Raw genomic sequence first — 27,201 nt, 5'->3', positions numbered from 1 at the left:
TTGTAATCCCTGATACAGTTCTGACTGGCTGTTACCTGCTTGTAATCCCTGATACAGTTCTGACTGTGTTACCTGCTTGCAATCCCCGATACACTTCTGACTGTATGTTACCTGCTTGTAATCCCTGATACACTTCTGACTGTCTGTTATGTGCTTCTAATCCCTGGTACATTCTAGTGGTTACCTGTTTGTAATCCAGCATACAGTTCTGACTGGCTGTTACCTGCTTGTAATCCCGCATACAGTTCTGACTGGCTGTTACCTGTTTGTAATCCTGCATACAGTTCTGACTGTCTGTTACCTGCTTGTAATCCCTGATACACTTCTGACTGTCTGTTATGTGCTTGTAATCCCTGATACATTCTAGTGGTTACCTGCTTGTAATCCCTGATACAGTTCTGACTGGCTGTTACCTGCTTGTAATCCTGCATACAGTTCTGGCAGCAGAAGCGTTTCTGCTTGCCGTCAATGATGAGAAAGTGGTTAGCAGTGGCGCGGCTGGGCAGGTATTCACCACACTGCTCACAGCAGTTCACGATGAGCCCGTTGGCCATGCGGTAACGGTTGAAACAGGCATCGCTGCATATTTTATGGGTGACCGTCTTGAAGCTCACCTCATGGCGGATCTGATATGAGGAAAAGGAATAGAAAGAATGATTTATAATAACGTGTGAAAATTCAATCATATTGAATGAATACACAGGCAATGGGTGAGATCGGTGTGAGATTCTAGCTGGTGGCTGGCTGATGTTGTTGTGGTTGTTTATAAACTGTTCCATGGTCAGATGGGAACCACCCTCCATTTTGATGCCAACTGTTTTCCATGCAGTAACCATGGACACCAGGCTCAAGGCTTGGACATACACAGTGGATGAGAAACCGTCGCAGCCATGTTGGAGGGAGAGTGAGTGGAATATACTCTGTCCAAATCGACCCCTACCCACTTCTTTTGATCTAAGACATTGATGGGCCCCCTTTTTTAGGCCTACGGATCAATTTCCACCCCTACAAAAAAAAATGTATTTTTTATTTTTAGGAACTCAGTCAGTGTCTCAACTTACTGTTGAGAGTTAGAATAGTAGAATACACAAGGTGCAATTTCAACATTTGGTTGTGAATCAGTAGTTTTTCTTAAGGGTGTGCCAAATGGCAAGGCCTTCAAGAGGTGCCTAATCTGCCAGCCTACCAAGGCCATCTGCTAGGGCACCAATGCCATCTGCTAGGGCACCAAGGCCATCTGCCAGGGCACCAAGGCCATCTGCTAGGGCACCAAGGCCATCTGCTAGGGCACCAAGGCCATCTGCTAGGGCACCAAGGCCATCTGCTTGGGCACCAAGGCCATCTGCTCAGACACCAAGGCCATCTGCTCAGGCACCAAGGCCATCTGCTAGGGCACCAAGGCCATCTGCTCAGGCACCAAGGCCATCTGCTAGGGTACCAAGGCCATTAACCAAAATAGCCAATTCAATTGATTTGAAAACCACAAGCTGTTTAGAAAAACAAAAAAGTGCATGTAAATGTACATAAATAATTTGCCTACATGTCAAAGTCTAGGTGATAGCCTATGTGTATTGGCTACAGTTTGTAATGTCCAGACCGGTGCTGACAGGAGGGAGGTGCCAGACTTTAATGCGACTTTTAATTACATATACACTGAACAAAAATATAAACTCAACATGCACTACAGGAAAAGGAGGACCAAGCACGTCCCCATTCTCATCAACGGGGCTGTAGTGGAGTAGGTTGAGAGCTTTAAGTTCCTTGGTGTCCACATCACCAACAAACTATCATGGTCCAAACACACCAAGACAGTTGTGAAGAGGACACGACAATGCCTATTCCCCCTCAGGAGACTGAAAAGATTTGGCATGGGTCCTCAGATCCTCAAAAAGTTCTACAGCTGAACCATCCTGACTGGTTGCATCACCGCCTGGTATGGCAACTGCTCGGCCTCGGACCGCAAGGCACTACAGGGGGTAGTGCATACAGCCCAGTACATCACTGGGGCCAAGTTTCCTGCCATCCAGGACCTCTATACCAGGCGGTGTCAGAGGAAGGCCCTAAAAATGGTTCCTTAAAAGCTTCTACCCCCAAGCCATAAGACTCCTGAACAGCTAATCAAATGGCTACCTGGACTATTAGCATTGTCCTGCCCCATTTTTACGCTGCTGCTACTCTGTTTATTATCCATGCATAGTCACTTTACCACTACAACTTAACATAATTACCTCAACTAACCTGTGCACATTGACTCTGTACCGGTACCCCCTGTATATAGCCTCACTACTGTTATTTTATTGTTGCTCCTTAATTATTAGTTATTTTTCTTGTTTTTTTAATTTAATTATTTTTTTACTTCAGTTTATTTTAGTCAATACTTTCTAAGCACTTTTTTTAAAAACTGCATTGTTGGTTTAGGGCTTGTAAGTAAGCATATAACTGTAAGGTTGCATTCGGCGCAAGTGACAAATAAAATGTGTTTTGATTTGAAGTGTTGGTCCCATGTTTCATGAGTTGAAATAAAAAGATCCCAGAAATGTTCTATGCATTTTAAAAGCTTATTTTTTCTTAAATGCGGTGTATAAATTTGTTTACATCCCTGTTAAAGAGCATTTCTCCTTTGCCAATATAATCCATCCAGCTGACAGGTGTAGCATATCAAGAAGCTGATTAAACAGAATGCTCATTACACAGGTGCACCTTGTTCAGGGGACAATAAAAGGCCAGTCTAAAATGTGCCATTTTGTCACACAACACAATGCCACAGATGTCTGACTGCAGTTCGACATCGTAACCGACTCAGTGGGCAAATGCTCACCTTCGATGGCCACTGGCACACTGTGTCAAAAGGGCACTGCACATGCAATCCGTTAGAACATTTTAAAGAGCGGAGATCTAATATGCAACAACTAGCATTGGTTACTAATATGACTAGGATTGTGCCTTCAGCTACAGGACAATGAAAGAAAGTTCATATAAAATAATTGCCTCCTCGGATATGGTCTGATTTTGGCTGGGCTACTTTGAAGCAAGGTAAGACATACCTTATAATATATATAATAACATTTCAGATTTCAAACAATTAAATATATGTTTTCTAAAGGTTTTATTCTTCTCCCAGACAATTGGTTGGCGCCAATTATACAAAAGCCAGCTATTACCGGCCAACGAAAACCCTGCTGCGAGCCACTGCGGACCCTAATAATGAGTTCAGGTTTTTTGTGGCCCCCACCCCCATCAAATTTGACCATTCCTAATCTAAGTAATCATGGTCAGATTCACGGCCCGGGGACCCCATTCATTTTGTTAGTCAGTCTCACTCAGATATCATATTAACTCTAAAACGTAAAAATGTTCTCTCCGCTGTCAAGAGAGGGGCTGCTAAAATGTTTTGCTCGCAATGTGGTGGGGGGTACGCAGATTTTCTGTGGTCCCCACTCCCATCAAAGTTGCCCATCCCTGGTGTAGTGTGTTGCACTGACCTCAGTGAGCTTTCCACACACAGTGCACTTGGTTTTGAGAGAGGACTTGGGTGGGTTCTGTTTGTTCTCGTAGGCTCCCAGACAGCCTGTACTGCAGAACTCCTGGAACGACTCACTGGAGTCCACCTGTGCCACTATCGTGCCCTTCATTGTAGTGATGTCCCTGGAAGACACACGTTAACACACACACACTAGAAATAAAGTAGAAAATTTGATATATCAACACACACAGCGACACTTCTTCTTACTTTTTGCACATGGTGCAGCTCTTCTTGGGGGTGGGTTTGTGTGAGAATGCAGAGAGGCAGGTGGTGGAACAGAACAGGTGAGTGGATCCTTTCCGCTGGTAGGCCGTCTGGCCTTTCTTCAGAGGCTTCTTACAATTGGCGCAGGTCACCTTGACAGTGCGAGGGGGGTTCTGGGAGCCAGAGGGGGAGGGGCCGGGCGGTTTGGGCAGAGAGGCGGTTGGCGACGGAGAGTCCACCCCTGTCTGTTTCTGGTTCCGTGGGAACGAGGCCGACTGGGATATCCACGAATCTGTGGAGAGAAAAAACACAAACAAACTAAGTTTAGCAGACCTGAAGAAACAACGTAACAGTGCAATGTGAAAAGAAGCTGTAAGCCAGCATAGAATGGTTCAGCACAATAGTGTTAAAACCATATGCCTTTGTGTTTACTACCAGGCCTCTGGTGGGTTCCTGTGTCTCCGTTCTGTACAGGCTGACTAGTGGTGGAGGTGTTGCTGACCCTGCCAGGGTTGAAAGTGGCCGGGAGCCTGGTAGTGCTGATGGAGCTCCGGGCCTCAGGGTTCAGACTGAAGGTGCTGCTAATCTGCAAGCCCTTCTCCGCTACACCCGACCCCCCTACCCCCACCCCGCCTTGCAGCGACGTCACACTGGTGATCATCAGATTCATGTCCCTCTCAGGCTCTGCCACTGGCTCGGCTGCTGTAGCTGCCGTGGCGACGGCAGAGGGCCCCAGCGTTGTGACGTTGCCAATCTTTATCTCAGAGTCCGGTTCCGTGCTGCTCAGGATACCGCCGCCGTATGAAGAGGGGCCTCCGGCTGTGGCCAGTAAAGAAGAGCCTCTGTGCCCGGGATCCTCCTCATCGTCAATGACGATGGGCTCTGTGGATGGTGCTGATGAGGTGGCAGGTGGACTGTTTTTTTTGAAGGGGGCTGCTGCTGCTGTGGCGGTTGTCATGTTTACCGTTGCCGTGGTTTCGGTTTCTGAGGGGCGGGGCTCAGTGCAGTCTGCGGGGGTGCCAGCATGGAAAGGGGGAGTAGCAGAGGGGGTGGGGGGCTGTTTCCCTGAGGGAGATGGGGCCTCTTCCACCAGCACCACATCATCATCATTGTCATTGTTCTCCGGAACCCTGGAGGGTTCCTCTGTTACCGTGGTGATGGGAGCCTGGGATCCAGTGGGGGGTGTGGTTTTCTCTGAGGAGCGAGTGGTGTCTGTGTCCATGGGTTCCTCTTCTGGGGCTGGGGTTGTGCTCCCCTCCACTAACCCAGGCTTGGGCTCCAATTCCCCATCCATCATTTAGGCTGCTACCACCTGTCCTGCACCTACACAAACACAGCACACGTTATTAGGACTAAGCTACCATAAGCCTAGTCCATGATAAACATGTTGAGTGCAGGTATCCCAGGTACAAGCTGTATATATATGAAGAAATCGGAACACTGCCAACCTCTGTTTAGGCTACCTGGTTGATTACAAAATAATCATTAAGGAGCTCAGGTAAAATCCAGTTAATATTTGTGTGCATATTTGTGTTTTCGGTTATTGTCCTGCTGAAAGGTGAATTTGTCTCCCAGTGTCTGGTGGAAAGCAGACGGGACCAGGTTTTCCTCTAGGATTTTGCCTGTGCTTAGCTCTATTCTCCCTAGTCCTTGCCGATGACAAGCATACCCATATCACGATGCAGCCACCACCATGCCTGAAAGTATCAAGAGTGGTAGTCTGTGATGGGTTGTGTTGGATTTGCTCCAAACATAACGCTTTGTATTCAGGACATAAAGGACATTTTTCTCGGTTTTACTTTAGTGACTTTAAAAATATAGATTTTTATTCTGTACAGGCTTCCTTCTTTTCACTCTGTCAATTAGGTTAGTATTGTGGAGTAACTACAATGTTGTTGATCCATCCTCAGTTTTCTCCTATCACAGCCATTAAACTCTAACTATTTAAAAATCACCATTGGCCTCAATGTGAAATCACTGAGCGGTTTTCTTCCTCTCCGGCAACTGAGTTAGGAAGGACGCCTGCATCTTTGTAGTGACTGGGTGTATTGATACACCATCCAAAGTGTAATTAATAACTTCACCATGCTCAAAGGTATATTCAATGTTTGTTTTTCCCCCATCTACCAATAGATTCCCTTCTTTGCGAGGCATTGGAAAACCTCCATGGTCTTTGTGGTTGAATCTGTGCTTGAAATTCACTGCTCGACTGATTGTATGTGTGGGATACAGAAATTAGGCAGTCATTAAAAAATCAAGTTAAGGGGGCCTCCAGAGTGGGGCAGCGGTCTAAGGCACTGCATTGCAGTGCTAGAAGTGTCACTACAGACCCGGGTTCGATCCTGGGCTGTATCACAACTGGCTGTGATCGGGAGTCCCATAGGGTGGAGCACAATTGGCTGGCTTCCGGGTTAAGCAGGCAGGTGTTAAGAAGCGCGGCTCGGCGGGGCATGTTTCAGGGGGCACATGACTCGACCTTCGCCTCCCAAACCCGTTGGGGAGATGCAGCGATGAGACGAGATCAAAATTGGGGAGAAGAAGAGGGTAAAACACAAAAAAATATATATATAATTGTTAAACATTATTATTGCACAGAGTGAATCCATGCAACTTATTACGTGACTTTAGCAAATGTTTACTCCTGAATTTATTTAGGCTTGCCAAAACAAAGGTGTTGAATATTTATTGACCCCCCCACAAAGTAAAATATTGCACTGACATTTCAGCTTTTCATTTTTCATTAATTTGTAAACATTTCTAAAAACATAATTCCACTGACATTATGGGGTATTGTATGTAGGCCAGTGAGAAGGAAAAAAATCAAATTTTATATTCCGGCTGTAACACAACAAAATGTGGAAAAACTCAAGGGGTATGAATACTTTCTGAAGGCACCGAGTAAATCACTGCTTTACCAGTACTAACGTGACTACACCGTTTTCATGTTACAAAACACGAAGCTCTCTCTAAAACTGCAAGTTGTCTCCAGAGTAATAAACATAGCTATCAAAGGGAATGTGTGCTTGCTGGCCAATGTGACACAAAATACTGCAAAGTAATATAAAAACTACAGTTCAAGTAAAGTTGTAAGGACAAAACATAATTATGTTTTAATTAGCAAGCTAGCTTGCTATCGAATATGAGAGATTGGGTGTATATTAGAGGTCGACCGATTAATCGGAATGGCCGATGAATTAGGGCCGATTTCAAGTTTTCATAACAATCGGAAATCTGTATTTTTGGGCGCCAATTTTTTTTTTTTTTTACACCTTTATTTAATCTTTATTTAACTAGGCAAGTCAGTTAAGAACACATTCTTATTTTCAATGACGGCCTAGGAACGGTAGGTTAACTGCCTCATTCAGGGGCAGAAAGACAGATTTTCACCTTGTCAGCTCGGGGGATACAATCTTGCAACCTTACAGTTAACTAGTCCAACGCAATAACGACCTGCCTCTCTCTCGTTGCACTCCACAAGGAGACTGCCTGTTACGCAAATGCAGTAAGCCAAGGTAAGTTGCTAGCTAGCATTAAACTTATCTTGTGAAAAACAATCAATCAATCACTAGTTAACTACACATGGTTGATGATATTACTAGATATTATCTAGCGTGTCCTGTGTTGCATATAATCTGACTGAGCATACAAGCATACAAGTATTTAAGTATCTGACTGAGCGGTGGTAGGCAGAAGCAGGCGTGTAAACATTCATTCAAACAGAGCTTTCGTGCGTTTTGCCAGCAGCTCTTCGTTGTGCGTCAAGCATTGCGCTGTTTATCGACTCCTGAGATGAGGCTGGTGTGACCGAAGTGAAATGGCTGGCTAGTTAGCGCGCGCTAATAGCGTTTCAAACTTCACTCGCTCTGAGCCTTGGGGTGGTTGTTTCCCTTGCTCTGCATGGATAATGCTGCTTCGATGTGGTGGCTGTTGTCGTTGTGTTGCTGGTTCGAGCCCAGGGCGGAGCGAGGAGAGGGACGGAAGCTATACTGTTACACTGGCAATACTAAAGTGCCTATAAGAACATCCAATAGTCAAAGGTTCATGAAATACAAATGGTATAGAGGGAAATAGTCCTATAATAACTACAACCTAAAACTTCTTACCTGGAATATTGAAGACTCATGTTTAAAGGAACCACCAGCTTTCATATGTTCTCATGTTCTGAGCAAGAAACTGAAACGTTAGCTTTCTTACATAGCACATATTGCACTTTTACGTTCTTCTCCAACACTTTGTTTTTTCATTATTTAAACCAAATTGAACATGTTTCATTATCTACTTGAGGCTAAATTGATTTTATTGATGTATTATATTAAGTTAAAATAAGTGTTAATTCAGTATTGTTGTAATTGTCATTATTACAAATACAACTTTTTTTAAATATACATATGGAAAAATTAAATCGGCTGATTAATCGGTATCGGCTTTTTTGGCCCTCCAATAATCGGTATCGGCGTTGAAAAATCATAATCGGTCGACCTCTAGTGTATATAGCTAGTGAAATTAGTTAATCCTGCAATGTTGCACTTCTGTGTTTAGAAGAATAACATTCCAACAGCCACCAAAATTTGAGAACTAATATTGTTGCTGCCTACGTGCCATTTTATCTTAGGCTACCCATCCCCAACCCCCCTCTGCTATGCATGGCCACAGAAGTGAAACCATGGGGCGGCAAGTAGCCTAGTGGTTAGAGTGTTGGGCGAGTAACCGAAAGGTGGCTAAATCGAATCCCTGAGCTGACAAGGTAAAAGTCTGTTGTTCTGCCCCTGAACAAGGCAGTTAACCCACTGTTCTTAGGCCGTCATTGTAAATAACAATTTGTTCTTAACTGACTTGCCTAGTTAAATAAAGTTAAAATGGCCAGACACCTTCCTCTCCACAGAGAATGCTTGAGTATGTCATTGTCAAGCTCATAGAACTTAGTCTGTTAGTCATGGATCAATGTATAGCCTGTGACTTTTCACTAACTCCACCTTTGTGTCTGTGTTTCAGGAGTCAACAGCCTCACTGAAGTTTGTCCAGAGTGCAGGCCTGCCACTGAAAATAACATCATAGCTCACACACGCCCAGAAGAGAGGATTCTCTCTCCCAAAAAATGCAAATCAGGTCATTGTGCATGATTGCCCAACCCTGCTAAAATCCATACACCACTAAGGTCAAGTAAAGTAGAGTCAGGACAACAACAAGACTAGACAATCATGGGTGGCTTGACCCAGGTGTTTATGTGCACAGTGGGTAATGTATGGACCAGACTATATGTGTATCATGTGTCTTACAGGACTGAGTCCTCCCGGGCTGTGTGATGCAGACCTAGGACATGGGGCTGAGCAAGCAGCAATATTTTAATACTGACCAAGTGAGGATGTGGATTAAATTGTTTTTGAAAAATATCACTGAATGGTACCATTCTCATTCAATGCCTGTTCTGATAATGTTTACATAACCAACTAAAATCATGCAAGCTATCAGGCGGGCCACAAACATACAAAATAATGGCACAGTATAACAGTGGTGCGCAGAACGGCATCACGGAACACACAACTCGTCGATCCTTGTCAAATATGGGCTATTGCAGCAGACGACCATGCCGGGTTCCACTCCTATCAGCTAAAAACAAGGAGAAGCGGCTTCACCAACACTGGACAATAGACGAGTGGAAAAACATTGCCGGAGCCGACGAATCCCGGTTCCTGTTGCATCATGCTGACAGCAGAGTCAGGATTTGGCGTAAGCAGCATGAGTCCATGGACCCATCCTGCCTGGTGTCAACGGTACAGGCTGGTGGTGGTGGTGTACTGGTGTGGGTACCAATTAAGCAATGAATGAACGCCATAGCGTATCTGCACATTGTTGCTGACCAAACCCAATAGAGCATCTTTGGGATGAGATGGAACGGGCTGTTCTCAGCATGCTGCCATCGCAACTTTGTGATGCCATCGCATCAGCATGGACCAACATCCCTGTGGAACATTTTCATCACCTTATAGAATCCATGTCCAAAGAATTCAGGCTGTTCCGGGGGTAAAGGGGGTTCCAACCAGGTACTAGATGGGTGTACCTAATAAACTATATATATTTTTCGAATGCCTTTTTATTTATTTTATTTTATTTCACCTTTATTTAACCAGGTAGGCAAGTTGAGAACAAGTTCTCATTTACAATTGCGACCTGGCCAAGATAAAGCAAAGCAGTTCGACAGATACAACTACACAGAGTTACACATGGAGTAAAACAAACATACAGTCAATAATACAGTATAAACAAGTCTATATACGATGTGAGGAAATGAGGTGAGAAGGGAGGTAAAGGCAAAAAAAGGCCATGGTGGCAAAGTAAATACAAATATAGCAAGTAAAACACTGGAATGGTAGATTTGCAATGGAAGAATGTGCAAAGTAGAAATACAAATAATGGGGTGCAAAGGAGCAAAATAAATTAATTAATTAAATACAGTAGGGAAAAAGGTAGTTGTTTGGGCTAAATTATAGGTGGGCTATGTACAGGTGCAGTAATCTGTGAGCTGCTCTGACAGTTTGACAATTTGGTGCTTAAAGCTAGTGAGGGGGATAAGTGTTTCCAGTTTCAGAGATTTTTGTAGTTCGTTCCAGTCATTGGCAGCAGAGAACTGGAAGGAGAGGCGGCCAAAGAAAGAATTGGTTTTGGGGGTGACTAGAGAGATATACCTGCTGGAGCGTGTGCTACAGGTGGGAGATGCTATGGTGACCAGCGAGCTGAGATAAGGGGGGACTTTACCTAGCAGGGTCTTGTAGATGACATGGAGCCAGTGGGTTTGGCGACGAGTATGAAGCGAGGGCCAGCCAACGAGAGCGTACAGGTCGCAATGGTGGGTAGTATAAGCGAGGGCCAGCCAACGAGACCGTACAGGTCGCAATGGTGGGTAGTATATGGGGCTTTGGTGACAAAACGGATTGCACTGTGATAGACTGCATCCAATTTGTTGAGTAGGGTATTGGAGGCTATTTTGTAAATGACATCACCAAAGTCGAGGATTGGTAGGATGGTCAGTTTTACAAGGGTATGTTTGGCAGCATGAGTGAAGGATGCTTTGTTGCGAAATAGGAAGCCAATTCTAGATTTAACTTTGGATTGGAGATGTTTGATATGGGTCTGGAAGGAGAGTTTACAGTCTAACCAGACACCTAAGTATTTGTAGTTGTCCACGTATTCTAAGTCAGAGCCGTCCAGAGTAGTGATGTTGGACAGGCGGGTAGGTGCAGGTAGCGATCGGTTGAAGAGCATGCATTTAGTTGTACTTGTATTTAAGAGCAATTGGAGGCCACGGAAGGAGAGTTGTATGGCATTGAAGCTTGCCTGGAGGGTTGTTAATGCAAGGGGCGCTGCTGCTTTGTAACCAATTATCCACAGTTGCTAACAGTTACCGGTAGTTAGCTAGATTTTTTAGTCCAGTGAGTAGCTAGGTTAGCTAACCTCTAGCTTTGCTGGTAAAACTCCAGTATTACTGCTAAACTCTGTATTCATCCTTGATCATTAAATTCCGTTGCAGACGAGGGAGGAGGAAAGTGGATTGTCATTCACCATGTCGTAGCTAACGTTACCATTAACAGTTTAACAGTGCTGTGCTTCATAGCTAAGCTTCCCTGAGCCTGGCTGTTGGGTTTGTTTACAAATCACGGAGTGCGGGCTGTGTCAGACACCGCATGGGCTGTGCACATGTTGCAAGGTGGAGATGTGTACGCCCGATTAATCAATATTTACAAGGAGCCATATGTCTGTCCGTGTTCCGAGGGTGGAATTTCTGCACTAGGAAAGGAATTAGGTCGAAATAGTGGCAGCAACTTCCTCTGAAGGGGGCCTTTAAAAAAAGGTTGGTTTTTCATTCCACCTCTAAAAAAACATATCGGTAGATATATCGGTAACTTTAGCCTCCCTAAAAATCAGTATGGGTCCCAAAAATCCCATATCGGTCGCACTTCAGTCTCAACTGGCTCTCTCCTCGCCCCTTGTCCACCTTTAGCAACTGTTGCCAAGAGATGCAGCACCTTTGGTTACTGACCCGTAATGGTCAGGAGAATACCATGGAGATTGGTTTTACTCTGTAGACATTAGGGTCACGTTTAGTACGAGGCACTAGGCGCCAAACCCGGAGGAGAAATGCAGCACTACCTGGCTACACTCATTCTCCAGTTTGGGTCCATGTACAGAGTATACCAAATATTAGGAAAAACCTTCCTAATACTGAGTTTCATACGGCCCTTTTGCCCTCACAACAGCCTCCATTCGTTGGGGCATGGACTCCACAAGGCTTTTGTGTTGGATGGCGCTGTGTTAAGAAGCAGTGCGGCTTGGTTGGGTTGTGTATCGGAGGTCGCATGACTTTCAACCTTCGTCTCTCCCGAGCCCGTACGGGAGTTGTAGCGATGAGACAAGATAGTAGCTACTAAAAACAAATGGATACCACGAAATTGGGGAGAAAAAGGGGCAAAAGAAAAACAGTGTGCCTGGCCACCCTACAAATGTTTTGTATCTGTGCCATTCAGAGGGTGAATGGGCAAGACATAATCCATCTCTCAGTTGTCTCATGGCTTAAAAATCCTTCTTTAACTTGTCTCCTCCCCTTCATCTACACTGATTGAAGTGGATTTAACAAGTGACATCAATAAGGAATCATAGCGTTCACCTGGATTCCTCTGGTCAGTCTATGTCATGGAAAAAGCAGGCTTTCTTAATGTTTTGTATACGCAGTGCATAATCCAGTCCACTAAATAAATTATGATTGTAGACTGCAACTGATTGTAGTTGCAACGGCAGGGCTCGATATTAACTAGAGGTCGACCGATTCATCGGAACGGCCGATTATTTTTTTATTTTTTTACACCTTTATTTAACTAGGCAAGTCAGTTAAGGACACATTCTTATTTACAAAGCCGGCCTAGGAACGGTGGGTTAACTGCCTTGTTCAGGGGAAGAACGACAGATTTTTACCTTGTCAGCTCCGGGATTCAATCTTGCAACCTTACAGTTAACTAGTCCAACGCTCTAACCACCTGCCTCTCATTGCACTCCACGAGGAGCCTGCCTGTTACGCGAATGCAGTAAGAAGCCAAGGTAAGTTGCTAGCTAGCATTAAACTTATCTTATAAAAAACAATCAATCAATCATAATCACTAGTTAACTACACATGGTTGATTATATTACTAGCGTGTCCTGCGTTGCATATAATCGATGCAACGCAGGGGGGTGATTTAACAACAGCGCATTTGTGAAAAAAGCACCATCGTTGCACGACTGTACCTAACCATAAACACCAATGCCGTTCTTAAAATCAATACACAGAAGTATATATTTTTAAACCTGCATATTTAGCAAAAAGAAACACAGGTTAGCAGGCAATATTAACCAGGTGAAATTATGTCACTTCTCTTGCATTCATTGCACGCAGAGTCAGGGTATAATGCAACAGTTTGCGCAGCCTGGCTCGTTGCAAACAAATTTGCCAGAATTTTACGTAATTATGACATAACATTGTATAACCTTCAATGTAACAGCAATATTTAGACTGAGGGATGCCACCCGTTAGATAAAATACCTAACGGTTCAGTATTTCACTGAAATAATACATTTTATTTTCGAAATGATAGTTTCCGGATTCAACCATATTAATGATCTAGGCTCGTATTTCTGTGTGTTTTGCATTATTTAAAGCAAATTGAACATGTTTCATTATTTGAGTGTTGGCTTTTTTGGTCCTCCAATAATCGGTATAGGTGTTGAAAAATCATAATCGGTCGACCTCTAATATTAACGCTTCTCCGCTTGCCTGGGGCAAGTAAAAACAAATGTTAGACACCAGACTTAAGTTGTCTGAATGAACAAGAAAAAAATTAATGCAAAAAAAAAAAAAAAAAATCGCAATATCAAACAAATAGGCTACTCCGATCATAATTGGATCAGAATTGATGCAATGTTTTGCTCACTGTTCTCTCAATATCTGCAGAGCACATCAGAGTATAATTATTATAGGCCTGCAGTATTTCAATCATGCAGTCGCGAGATGTGTTTGAGGTCAAAGTGAGCCACGTTGGCACATTTGTTGATAATAATTACTAGCGAGTTATTTGCCCAGTTTGAGCAAATTTTTGGTCAATGAAAATCTTAGAAAAGTCGCGGTGTGTGCATCACACACACATGGTGTGTGCCAGCGGGCAGTTACCAGAGGAGAGTATTTGTGGTCAAGTATTTTTGGTCCAGTTGCCAGGACCATAAATACAAATTCCATCTAGACACCATTGCCCTAGAGCACACAAAAAAAACATACCTCAGCCTAAACATCAGCGCCACAAGTAACTTCCACAAAGCTATGAACGAGCTGAGAGACAAGGTAAGAAGGGCCTTCTATGCCATCAAAAGGAACATAAAATTTGACATACCAATTAGGATTTGGCTAAAAATACTTGAATCGGTTAAATAACCCATTGCCCTTTATGATTGTGAGGTCTGGGGTCTGCTCACCAACCAAGAATTCATGAAATGGGACAAACACCAAATTGAGACTGCATGCAGAATTCTGCAAAAATATCCTCAGTGTACAACAAACACCAAATAATGCATGCAGAGCAAAATTAGGCCGATACCCGCAACTTATCAAAATCCAGAAAAGAGACGTTAAATTCTACAACCACCTAAAAGGAAGCGATTCCCAAATATTCCATAACAAAGCCATCCCCTGCAGAGAGATGAACATGGAGAAGAGTCCCCTAAGCAAGCTGGTCCTGGGGCTCTGTTCACAAACATAAACAGACCCCACAGAGCCCCAGGACAGCAACACAATTAGACCCAACCAAATCATGAGAAAACAAAAAGAGAATTACTTGACACATTGGAAAGAATTGACAAAAAAACAGAGCAATCTAGAATGCTATTTGGCCCCTAAACAGAGTACACAGTGGCAGAATACCTGACCATTGTGACTGACCCAAACTTAAGGAAAACTTTGACTATGTACAGACTCGGTGAGCATAGACTTGCTATTGAGAAAGGCCGCCGTAGGCAGACCTGGCTCTCAAGAGAAGACAGGCTATGTGCACACTGCCCATAAAATGAGGTGGAAACTGAGCTGCACTTCCTAACCTCCTGCCAAATGTATGACCATATTAGAGACACATATTTCCCTCAGATTACACAATCCACAAAGAATTTGAAAACAAACCAAATTTTGATAAACTCCCATATTTACTGGGTAAAATACCAGTGTGCCATCACAGCAGGAATATGTGTGACCTGTTGCCACAAGAAAACATCAACCAGAGAATAAGAAACAACATTGTAAATACAACCCATAATAATTTTCCCCTTGAACATCGTTACAACACTGTATATAGACATAATATGATATTTGAAATGTCTTTATTCTTTTGGAACGTCTGAGTATAATGTTTACTGTAAATCTTTACTGTTTATTTCACTTTTGTTTATTATCTACTTCACTTGCTTTGGCAATGTTAACATATGTTTCCCATGCCAATAAAGCCCTTGAATTGAATTGCGAGAGAAAGAGAGGCAGGAAAAACAATGATATACAACCGCCTAACTAGACAGCAAATTCAAAACATAGTGTAGTTTGGCTGGTTATCTTGTTCACGATTTAGCTATTAACAGGCTTTAAGGTCATTGACATGTCTGATGTAGAGTTCGACCGAATAAAACGGAATGGCCGATTAATTAGGGCCGATTTCAAGTTTTCATAACAATCGGAAATCAGTCATTTTGGACACAGATTTTTCTTTATTTAATCTTCATTTAACTAGGCAAGTCAGTTAAGAACACATTCTTATTTTCAATGACGGCCTAGGAACGGTGAGTTAACTGCCTTGTTCAGGGGCAGAACGACAGATTTTTACCTTGTCAGCTCAGGGATTCAATCTTGCAACCTTACGGTTAACTAGTCCAACGCTCTAACCACCTGCCTCACGAGGAGCCCGCCTGTTACGCGAATGCAGTAAGAAGCCAAGGTAAGTTGCTAGCTAGCATTAGACTTCTCTTATAAAAAACAATCAATCAATCATAATCACTAGTTATAACTACACATGGTTGATGATATTACTAGTTTATCTAGCGTGTCCTGCGTTGAATATAATCGATGCAGTGCGAAAAAGGACTGTCGTTGCTCCAACGTGTACCTAACCATAAACACCAATGCCGTTCTTAAAATCAATACACAGAAGTATATATTTTTAAACCTGCATATTTAGCTAAAAGAAATCAAGGTTAGCAAGCAATATTAACCAGGTGAAATTGTGTCACTTCTCTTGCGTTCATTGCACGCAGAGTCAGGGTATATGCAACAGTTTGGGCCGCCTGGATCATTGCGAACTAATTTGCCAGAATTTTACGTAATTATGACATAACATTGAAGGTTGTGCAATGTAACAGGAATATTTAGACTGATGGATGCCACCCGTTAGATAAAATACGGAACGGTTCCGTATTTCACCGAAATAATAAACGTCTTGTTTTTCGAGATGAGTTTCCAGATTTGACCATATTAATGACCTAAAGGCTCGCATTTCTGTGTGTTATTATGTTATAATTAAGTCTATGATTTGATAGAGCAGTCTGACTGAGCGATGGTAGGAACCAGCAGGCTCATAAGCATTCATTCAAACGGCACTTTCGTGCATTTTGCCAGCAGCTCTACTGTTTAGCCTATCAACTCCCGAGATTAGGCTGGTGTAACAATGTGATGTGAAATGGCTAGCTAGTTAGCGGGGTGCACGCTAATAGCGTTTCAAACGTCACTCTCCTTGCTCTGCCTAGGTAAAGCTGCTTCGAGGTTGGCTGTTGCCGTTGTGTTCCTGATTTGAGCCCAGGTAGGAGCGAGGAGAGGTACGGAAGCTATACTGTTACACTGGCAATACTAAAGTGCCTATAAGAACATCCAATAGTCAAAGGTATATGAAATACAAATGGTATAGAGAGAAATAGTCCTATAATAACTACAACCTAAAACTTCTTACCTGGGAATATTGAAGACTCATGTTAAAAGGAACCACCAGCTTTCATATGTTCTCATGTTCTGAGCAAGGAACTTAAACGTTAGCTTTCTTACAAAAACACTTTGTTTTTGCATTATTTAAACCAAATTGAACATGTGTCATTATTTATTTGAGGTGAAATTGATTTTATTGATGTATTATATTAAGTTAAAATAAGTGTTCATTCAGTATTGTTGTAATTGTCATTATCACAAATACATTTTTAAAAACATCGGCCAATTAATCGTTATCGGCTTTTTTTGTCCTCCAATAATCGGTATCGGCGGGGAAAAATTATAATCGGTCGACCTCTAGTCTGATGTCCTAAAATATCTTTCTACCGCACTCCTGTATAACTGCAAATGGACAACACGCAGTTGATGAAACCAATACTGGATACTAGTCCGGTTGTAAAACAGTCTGGCAATTGCTCAAAATTGGCTAGGATTCTCCTCTCTTCAATACTGGCCATGTATTTCTGACAAAGTTTTTAAAAAATACACTGCTCAAAAAAATAAAGGGAACACTAAAATAACACATCCTAGATCTGAATGAATGAAATATTCTTATTAAATACTTTTTTCTTTACATAGTTGAATGTGCTGACAACAAAATCACACAAAAATAATCAATGGAAATCAAATTTATCAACCCATGGAGGTTTGGATTTGGAGTCACACTCAAAATTAAAGTGGAAAACCACACTACAGGCTGATCCAACTTTGATGTAATGTCCTTAAAACAAGCAAAAATGAGGCTCAGTAGTGTGTGTGGCCTCCACGTGCCTGTATGACCTCCCTACAACACCTGGGCATGCTCCTGATGAGGTGGCGGATGGTCTTCTGAGGGATCTCCTCCCAGACCTGGACTAAAGCATCCGCCAACTCCTGGACAGTCTGTGGTGCAGCGTGGCGTTGGTGGATGGAGCGAGACATGATGTCCCAGATGTGCTCAATTGGATTCAGGTCTGGGGAACGGGTGGGCCAGTCCATAGCATCAATGCCTTCCTCTTGCAGGAACTGCTGACACACTCCAGCCACATGAGATCTAGCATTGTCTTGCATTAGGAGGAACCCAGGGCCAACCACACCAGCATATGGTCTCACAAGGGGTTTGAGGATCTCATCTCGGTACCTAATGGCAGTCAGGCTACCTCTGGCGAGCACATGGAGGGCTGTGCGGCCCCCCAAAGAAATGTCACCCCACACAATGACTGACCCACCGCCAAACCGGTCATGCTGGAGGATGTTGCAGGCTCCACGGTGTCTCCAGACTGTCACGTCTGTCACATGTGCTCAGCGTGAACCTGCTTTCATCTGTGTAGAGCACAGGGCGCCAGTGGTGAATTTGCCAATCTTGGTGTTCTCTGGCAAATGCCAAACGTCCTGCACGGTGTTGGGCTGTAAGCACAACCCCACCTGTGGACGTCGGGCCCTCATACCACCCTCATGGAGTCTGTTTCTGACCGTTTGAGCAGACGCATGCACATTTGAGGCCTGTTGGGGGTCATTTTGCAGGGCTCTGGCAGTGCTCCTCCTGCTCCTCCTTGCACAAAGGCGGAGGTAGCGGCCCTGCTGCTGGGTTGTTGCCCTCCTACGGCCTCTTCCACGTCTCCTGATGTACTGGCCTGTCTCCTGGTAGCGCCTCCATGCTCTGGACACTACGCTGACAGACACAGCAAACCTTCTTGCCACAGCTCGCATTGATGTGCCATCCTGGATGAGCTGCACTACCTGAGGCACTTGTGTGGGTTGTAGACTCCGTCTCATGCTACCACTAGAGTGAAAGCACCACCAGCATTCAAAAGTGACCAAAACATCAGCCAGGAAGCATAGGAACTGAGAAGTGGTCTGTGCTCCCACCTGCAGAACCACTGCTTTATTTGGGGTGTCTTGCTAAATGCCTATAATTTCCACCTGTTGTCTATTCCATTTGCACAACAGCATGTGAAATGTATTGTCAATCAGTGTTGCTTCCTAAGTGGACAGTTTGATTTCACAGAAGTGTGATTGACTTGGGAGTTACATTGTGTGGTTTAAGTGTTCCCTTTATTTTTTTGAGCAGTGTATTATTTGAATAGCCTGATTGACAAGTAACTCCTATGCTGTCAAGATCTCCCCTGAACATGGAGTATTTTCACTTTACAAATAGATAAACATCTTAATTAGCTACCTTGCCCACCTTATTCATTTGATTCATTGAATGAGGGAATTATTTAATAAAAACATTAAAAGTATTTGGTTGTAATTGTAATGTTGCAGGGTGGTCAACACTCCTAGAGAGTCCAGGAGAGCTACTGGGTTTGCAGGCTTTTGCTCCAGCCCTGTTCGAACACACCACATTGTAAAAAATATTTTTAAAATCAACTGCTCAACAGGACCTTGATAAGCTGACTCTGATGTGTTTGAGCAAGGATGGATCAAAAGCCTGCACACCCAGTAGCTCTCCAGATGGAGGGTTGCCGGACCACATGTGTTTTGTCCAGTAGCCTATCAGTGCAATATTTTACTTTGTGGGGGTTAAGTACCTTGCTCAAGGCCATAACGGCAGGAGAAATAATACATTGGATCAGAGACCAGTAGCCTTTCATTGTGTCAATAACAGTGATAATAATGAAGTGGTTCCTTGCACCATACACGCAATTTTCAGTCAAATTTTTTGGCCCATGGTGTTACGGACCATTTTTTTTTGTTGGAGAAGTGACTTGAGCTTTCGGACAAGTAAAAACATCAGTCCTACTTACCCGAGGAACAAGTGGCTAAAAAAGTTAAAGTCAAGCCATGAATGGTCAATGTTATAAAGCCTTTTATGATTGCGATTGACACCCCCAAAGACCAAAGCTGAACACAACTGAATGGCCATTCTGTTATGACAACATAAACTCGGCAAAAAAACAAAATGTCCTCTCACTGTCAACAGCATTTATTTTCAGCAAACTTAACATGTATAAATATTTGTATGAACATAACAAGATTCAACAACTGAGACATAAACTGAACAAGTTCCACAGAGAAGTGGCTAACAGAAATTGAATAATTTGTCCCTGAACAAAGGGTGGATCAAAATAAAAAGTAACTGTCAGTATCTGGTGTGGCCACCAGCTGCATTAAGTACTGCAGAGCATTTCCTCTTCATGGACTGCACCAGATTTGCCAGTTCTTACTGTGAGATGTTACCCCACTCTTCCACCAAGACACCTGCAAGTTCCCAGACATTTCTGGGGGGAATGGCCCTAGCCCTCACCCTCCGATCCAACAGGTCCCATACGTGCTCAATGGGATTGTGATTCGGGCACTTCGCTGGCCACTGACATTCCTGTCTTGCAGGAAATCACAGACAGAACGAGCAGTATGGCTGGTGGCATTGTCATGCTGGAGGGTCATGTCATGATGAGCCTGCAGGAAGGGTACCACATGAGGGAGGAGGATGTCTTCCCTGTAACGCACAGCGTAGAGATTGCCTGCAATGACAACAAGCTTAGTCCGATGATGCTGTGACACACCGCCCAAGACCATGACGGACCCCCAGCCTCCAAATCGATCCCGTTCCAGAGTACAGGCCTCGGTGTAACGCTCATTCCTTTGACAATAATCGCGAATCGCTGTCCCACCCCTGGTGAGACAAAACCTTGACTCGTCAGTGAAGAGCACTTTTTGCCAGTCCTCTCTGGTCCAGCGACGTTGGGTTTGTGCCCATAGGCGACATTGTTGCCGGTGATGTCTGGTGAGGACCTGCCTTACAACAGGCCTACAAGCCCTCATTCCAGCCTCTCTCAGCCTATTGTGGACAGTCGTTCCTGGTGTAACTCAGGCAGTTGTTGTTGCCATCCTGTACCTGTCCCGCAGGTGTGATGCTTGGATGTGCCGATCCTGTCTGCCACTGCGAGGACGATCAGCTGTCCGTCCTGTCTCCCTCTAGCTCTGTCTTAGGCGTCTCACAGTACGGACATTACAATTTATTGCCCTGGCCACATCTGCAGTTCTCATGCCTCCTTGCAGCATGCCTGAGGCACGTTCACACAGCTGAGCAGGAAACCCTGTGCTTCTTTCTTTTGGTGTTTTTCAGAGTCAGTAGAAAGGCCTCTTTTAGTGTTCTAAGTTTTCATAACTGTGACCTTAATTGCCTACTGTCTGTAAGCTGTTAGTGTCTTAACGACCGTTCCACAGGTACATGTTTATTAATTGTTTATGGTTCATTGAACAAGCATGTGAAACAGTGTTTAAACCCTTTATAAATGAAGATCTGTGAAGCTATTTGGATTTTTACAAATTATCTTTGAAAGACGGGGTCCTGAAAAAGGGACGTTTCTTTTTTGAGTTTAGTTGAGTTTAGTAAACATCCGTGTTTTCCCTGCAGTCATTTAGCCGTGGTACTGCGCCACCCCAAAGAAAATATAGAATATGATAAAATATTTATACCGTGGCGCACTTTGAAGATGCTGGAACAGTCTACATTTACTTTTCCTCTGCAAACAAAATGAGTAATAAATCGAAAAATCATACAACCCCATAGTAGGATAGTTGATCTATTTGCCTAGTCGGCTTGTTGTGTGTTCTATGCGGGATAAATATTCCTCTCGAGATTACGAGAATCAAATATAGGCTTCAAAAATAGGCTACATTTATTTAGTAGGCCACTCAAACTTTTACCAGCAGTAGCGGTTTACACTTTATATGGCCTGCGTTTGGTCTAATGAACGAAAGCCTGAATTAATGTAATAAACAACTGATAATTAACTGAATTATCAAAAACTTTGTGCAGGGTGTGTATTTATCTACCCCGTTAATGTCCTTCCAAATGGGGGATTTTACTCACGCAGCATGTTTCAACGATGGTGTTGCAGTCTATTCCCTATTCATAACCTCCAGGTTAGGCCTATGTTAGCCATTTTTGTGTGAGCTAGGCAATCCAGGGAAAGTGCACTTGGAAATGTGTCGTATTCTCATGTGGGGAGAGGGAACATAAGCTCTGCGAATGGACAAATTAGAAACGTTTTAGCACCACACAAATAGGGGACAGTTCCCGGCTCCACATCTCAATGCGTGCTTGGCTGGTAGCCTGCTGACCAAACCGTACGCTCGTGTGCACCATCACGCGTAAGTTGATTTTGTTCACCCACACCAGAAGCAATCAGGACACGCAGGTTGAAATATCAAAACAAACTCTGAACCAATTATATTAATTTCGGGACAGGTCAAAAAGCATTAACTTCTTGGATATAGGGGGCGCTCTTTTAATTTATGGATAAAAAACGTGCCCGTTTTAAGCGCAATATTTTGTCACGAAAAGATGCTCGACTATGCATATAATTGGCAGCTTTGGAAAGAAAACACTCTAACGTTTCCAAAACTGCAAAGATATTATCTGTGAGTGCCACAGAACTCTTGCTACAGGCGAAACCAAGATGAAACTTCAACCAGGAAATGGGCAGAATTTTTGAGGCTCTGTTTTCCATTGTCTCCTTATATGGCTGTGAATGCGCCGGGAATGAGTCAATTTTGAAAAAAGTTTGGTGTTTTGATGACTGATTTTTCGTTTTTTTTTGGTAGCCAAACGTGACGCACCAAACGGAGCGATTTCTCCTAAACAAATAATCTTTCAGGAAAAAACTGAGCATTTGCTATCTAACTGAGAGTCTCCTCATTGAAAACATCTGAAGTTCTTCAAAGGTAAATGATTTTATTTGAATGATTTTCTGGTTTTTGTGAAAATGTTGCCTGCTGATGCTAACACTAAATGCTAAGCTAGCTATCAATACTGTTACACAAATGCTTGTTTTGCTATGGTTGAGAAGCATATTTTGAAAATCTGAGATGACAGTGTTGTTAACAAAAGGCTAAGCTTGAGAGCTAGCATATTAATTTCATTTCATTTGCGATTTTCATGAATAGTTAACGTTGTGTTATGCTAATGAGCTGCGGGGATAATACACTCCTGGATACAGGTTTTTTTCGTAGCTAAACGTGATGAACAAAACAGAGCGATTTGTCCTAAACAAATAATATTTTTGGAAAAACTGAACATTTGCTATCTAACTGAGTCTCCTCATTGAAAACATCTGAAGTTCTTCAAAGGTAAATGATTTTATTTGAAGGATTTTCTGTTTTTTGTGAAAATGTTGCCTGCTGATGCTAACGCTAAATGCTACGCTAGCTATCAATACTGTTACACAAATGCTTGTTTTGCTATGGTTGAGAAGCATATTTTGAAAATCTGAGATGACAGTGTTGTTAACAAAAGGCTAAGCTTGAGAGCTAGCATATTAATTTCATTTCATTTGCGATTTTCATGAATAGTTAATGTTGCGTTATGGTAATGAGCTTGAGGCTGTATTCACGATCCCGGAACCGGGATGGCTCGACGCAAGAAGTTAAACATTTATGGCAATTTAGCTAGCTAGATTGCTGTTGCTAGCTAATTTGTCCTGGGATATAAACACTGGGTTGTTATTTGACCTGAAACGCACAAGGTCCTGTACTCCGACAATTAATCCGCAGATTAATCTGCCTCACACAGAATAGAATTCGCATCACAAAGTGTATTATCTTGATTTAAAATTTCATTATTCTAAACTGCTAACCAACCCAAGGGTTGAAAGAATGTTTTAATTCCACCCGCCAGCTGATTTTTTTGTGGCTCACCCATGGGTATCTGACCCAATGCAGGACTCTACTAATGATTAGCCCAACAGGGTAAATGCAGATAGGCTGAAGCATGGGATTGCCTATTTATTTATAGCCATTATGCTGATTCAGTTGGGTTACAGGTTATCATGCTTATTGCTAATAGCATACCTGATCATATGGACCACGTCCTTTTAAAAAGTTACCAATTGGGGGCTAAATCAAGTAGCCTAGTTGAATCTAATGTGACACGTTGACAAAAATCGCATTTAATTCCACTCAGGAAATAAGAGCTGTAATAAGTTGTTTCCTTTCCATTTGATAAATTCAATTCCAAGATTTGTTTGTTTGCGTGCTTGATGAAATCAGAAGTTCTGACCAATCTCTCTACTGTAATTCTTCTTCTCACACTTATGTGACAGAAAATGCAACAGGGAAATGAAGTGGGGTGGTGTTCAAGATCCCTAATCGGTTTATTCATGTTTTGAAAAAAGGCTTCTACAAACCCCATATAGGACAGTGGGGGCTCTACTCCACATCCTTATAAAGCCAATCTGCCAGCTATGCTCAATACTTTTGCAATAGTGTTTGAAGGGGGGTGGACAGGTGTTAAATAGTATCCATATGGTTGTTGTGGGTTCTATACATTAAAAGTAACAACATGCAGTATTCATATCAAAATGGCAAAAATAAATAGCAAAACAACCCATATGTTTATGTGCTAGAACCAAGTCACTGATACTGATACAGCAAGGAGCAAATAGACTCCAGACTGCAGTGCAGCACTGTGAATGTAGTCTTCATTCATGTGTCTACTTCCTGCAAAGAGCTTGGACAGGCAACGTTCCGCCAACAAGACTTATCAGATGATGCCTCTACCCTCATAATAGAGGTGTGGTTAGAGGGATTCGAACTGAACACTGAAGCACTGCATTAGACAGACTGTTCACAGGCCACAGTGTCATACATTATCTGCAAACTGGCAACACAGCATACAGCTAAAACTGCAAAATTTCCATTAATTCATGGGGAGTGACTTAGGTATGATGTAATTACGACAAGCACATGCCCATGCCATCATCATACCCCGGGTGGTCCCTGGTACTCTTATCATTTTGTCATATTATATAAGCTCAAGCCACTGTTAATGACTGATGCATGATGCACAGTGAAGCAGCTACCAGACACCTGAATATGCCATATTACAAACTATTCTATTCCTGCTGCTAGACTGCGAATGCAACTCAAATCATTTATATAATTTATTGCCATTAAGACCCATGTTTGGGGCTACTAATAGCTGATGCTCCCTAATTATGTGACTCAGTACATGAAAAAGCCTACCACATTTGGCCCAAAGCTCTCCCTCTCTCCCCATCAGGCCGTGCCCTTGATTACACAAGCCGGGTAAAACCTCTGTTCAATCGCGAGGACCACAGCTCCTCTGGCTCCACTCAAGACAACCGGATAACGATGTCAACCCGCCATGCTATCATTTTTATTCAGATAACTTAGAGCAAATGTTCCAAAACTTTAGGTGGACAATAGACCGATGACAAATAATTAATCGATACCCGATAAACTGCTCTGACGAACAGAGGAGCGGGGGAGATGGGGTCTGTGGGCTAACTTGAGGACCACAAAACGTGGTTCAGTTCCGTTCCCACCCCTGCTGCCCCGGCCTTCCACGGAATGGATTAGCGCCGAACTTGGTGTCGAGCCAAAGAGACTGCGCCATTATTATTACAGAAAAAATATCACAAGTTATTCGCGATCCATGTGATGTTTAGTCGCATAAGCAAAGTATTATTCACGTTTCTACAGTACCACTCAACCCTGCTTGAAATGTCAATGTGATGATAGGCTAACGTTACATAGCTAGCTAGAAGAAGAAAAAAACCCACCGTGCTCAGAAGCTAACACATTACTATTCAGTGGACATGACTTGTTTTAACAACACAGTCTGAAAACCAAAACACATGTATTGTTTTTGTGATACCTGTGTAACGTAAAGGTTTAATTGGAAAGTTGCCCCAGAGACTATCCGGGGCAATCACAGAAAATACACGTTCAGTTGCCACCCGAAAGGGGGCGCTATACTGTTACATATCTAGAAACTGCCCTGTTTGTGTCAATATAATAGTTGACAGACCTAAAAACATATGTACTCTCTGTATGGACCTTTTTATAACACTGATACAAACCTGAGGGGGTAACTAAACATTTTCAACAAGGCAAGGGCAAAAATGTGCCCCCCTTCCGTCAGCAAGCAGCACTGCCTCACGTCCGCCATTAGAGAGCGAGCGAAACAATACGAGAGAGCGGAGGCAATATAACTAGTACCCTGCCACGGCAGAGAGGGGGAGGAAATCTCAAGCGGGGTAACAAATGTACTGCTAAATCGTCACAAATGCCGACTTTATAGCATAGCAGGAGGCCCAAGGGAGCCCGTGGACATATAGCTAGTTGCTGAAACTTTGACTAACTAACCGTAACATTTGAATAAAAAGTATCTGAAATTCTTACCCGAGTAGAGCTTGAAACGATAAAGCGCCACTTTTGTGCCTTGACATAAATCGGGGAACGCATGCGCCTCAATGTAAAGACCAAAGATGGTGGATAAATGAAGATATCCCATAAAGGCCGTTTACAATTGAGAAAAATTGCCACAGTTCCGGTCTACCTAAGGGGTGGCTCTCCTATAGGCACCAATGCAATAGCAGCTGGGTCTGGTCTACTTAGGTAATTGACTGTATATGAACCAGAAAAAAGGAACCTATGAAATGTCTCGATTTCTCTTCCGTCTCTGGTAAAGACGTTCTAGTAAGCGCGTGGGAGGATACTGCCAACGGGATCCTTCTCGCTTCTCATCGTCGCGCAAGCGCACAATGTTCAATCAGAAGTGGTGCGGTTGACAATTAAATTGGTCTAGAATAATTAATCTACCTGAAACTCATATACAAATACCAGCACATTACCATAAACCAACCGGATAATGAATGTGGCAATGATTACGAATTTTACTTTGCCACCTGGCTTGTTTACGTTTGGACCGCAATCGAGGTCGCAGTGACCGCATTAGTGAGATCCAATCAGCATTCAGTCCGGTCACGGTTGCGTTCAGGTCTAACACACGTCTACCTACCGGTGGTTCAATGCATTACATCATACTTTTCCAATAGGAGAATACGATGTGTAACATTTTTCATTTATTTAACCTTTATTTAATTAGGCAAGTCAGTTTAGAACAAATTATCATTTACAATGACGGCCTATTAATAAAATACATGTTTAAACGGTCGAAAATAACGTGAAACACCACCCTTGAAATGTTGTAGCATAAGGGGAGATATGAAAAATCGAGTCATATGCTCTTGAACATCTGGTTGCTAAAAAAAAATCCTATGAATTTGTTCAAAACACATTGGTCAGTGTGTCTGTGCTCACTGAGCAGTACGGTAGACAAAACAATGTTCTCTACAACAAATTCAGAACCGCCTTTTGTTAGGCCATCATTGTAAATAAGAATTTGGTCTTAACTGACTTGCCTAGTTGAATAAAGGTTAAATAAAATGAAAATAAAAACCGTCTTGCAACGCAGTTGGACCATCCTCACATGCTGAGAGAGAGAGCACGGGCACCTTTCATAAAAAGTACACAGGACTAGAGGGCGTCTAAAAATGTTGAATCAGGTGCGTTTACTTTAGTTAAAATGTGGTCCTGAGTCAAGTATGGGCTAATAAAAAATACTAACCTACATCTGAAAACTTACTGAATTAAGACAACTCACGGACACTGCATTCATGTTGATTATGCTATAACGGTGATATCTGCTCGT

General features: G+C 43.0%; 1 protein-coding gene across 3 annotated transcripts in view; it reads right to left on the bottom strand.

Annotated features, from left to right (window-relative positions):
• LOC112240367 (zinc finger MYM-type protein 2) overlaps positions 1-26,194 on the bottom strand; it is a 46,218-nt gene extending 20,024 nt beyond the window's left edge. The window contains exons 1-5 of one of the 3 annotated variants that reach the window (XM_024408676.2): positions 25,890-26,194; positions 4,163-5,050; positions 3,731-4,019; positions 3,483-3,645; positions 414-626 (exon numbers count right to left, since the gene is read on the bottom strand). In XM_024408676.2, coding sequence (XP_024264444.1) covers positions 414-626; positions 3,483-3,645; positions 3,731-4,019; positions 4,163-5,024 — 1,527 coding nt within the window. In that variant the 5' untranslated portion in view covers positions 5,025-5,050; positions 25,890-26,194. Of the gene's footprint in view, positions 1-413; positions 627-3,482; positions 3,646-3,730; positions 4,020-4,162; positions 5,051-6,057; positions 6,282-25,889 lie in introns of those variants that run through there. The other 2 variants (XM_024408679.2, XM_024408685.2) reach the window with 2 other exon arrangements.
• Between the last annotated feature and the right edge of the window lie 1,007 nt (positions 26,195-27,201).

This window comes from Oncorhynchus tshawytscha, linkage group LG03 (assembly GCF_018296145.1).
Source record: "Oncorhynchus tshawytscha isolate Ot180627B linkage group LG03, Otsh_v2.0, whole genome shotgun sequence".
NCBI lineage: Eukaryota > Metazoa > Chordata > Actinopteri > Salmoniformes > Salmonidae > Oncorhynchus > Oncorhynchus tshawytscha.
The sequence above is the reverse complement of the archived record's forward strand: the minus strand, read 5'-3'. Positions and strand labels throughout refer to the sequence as shown.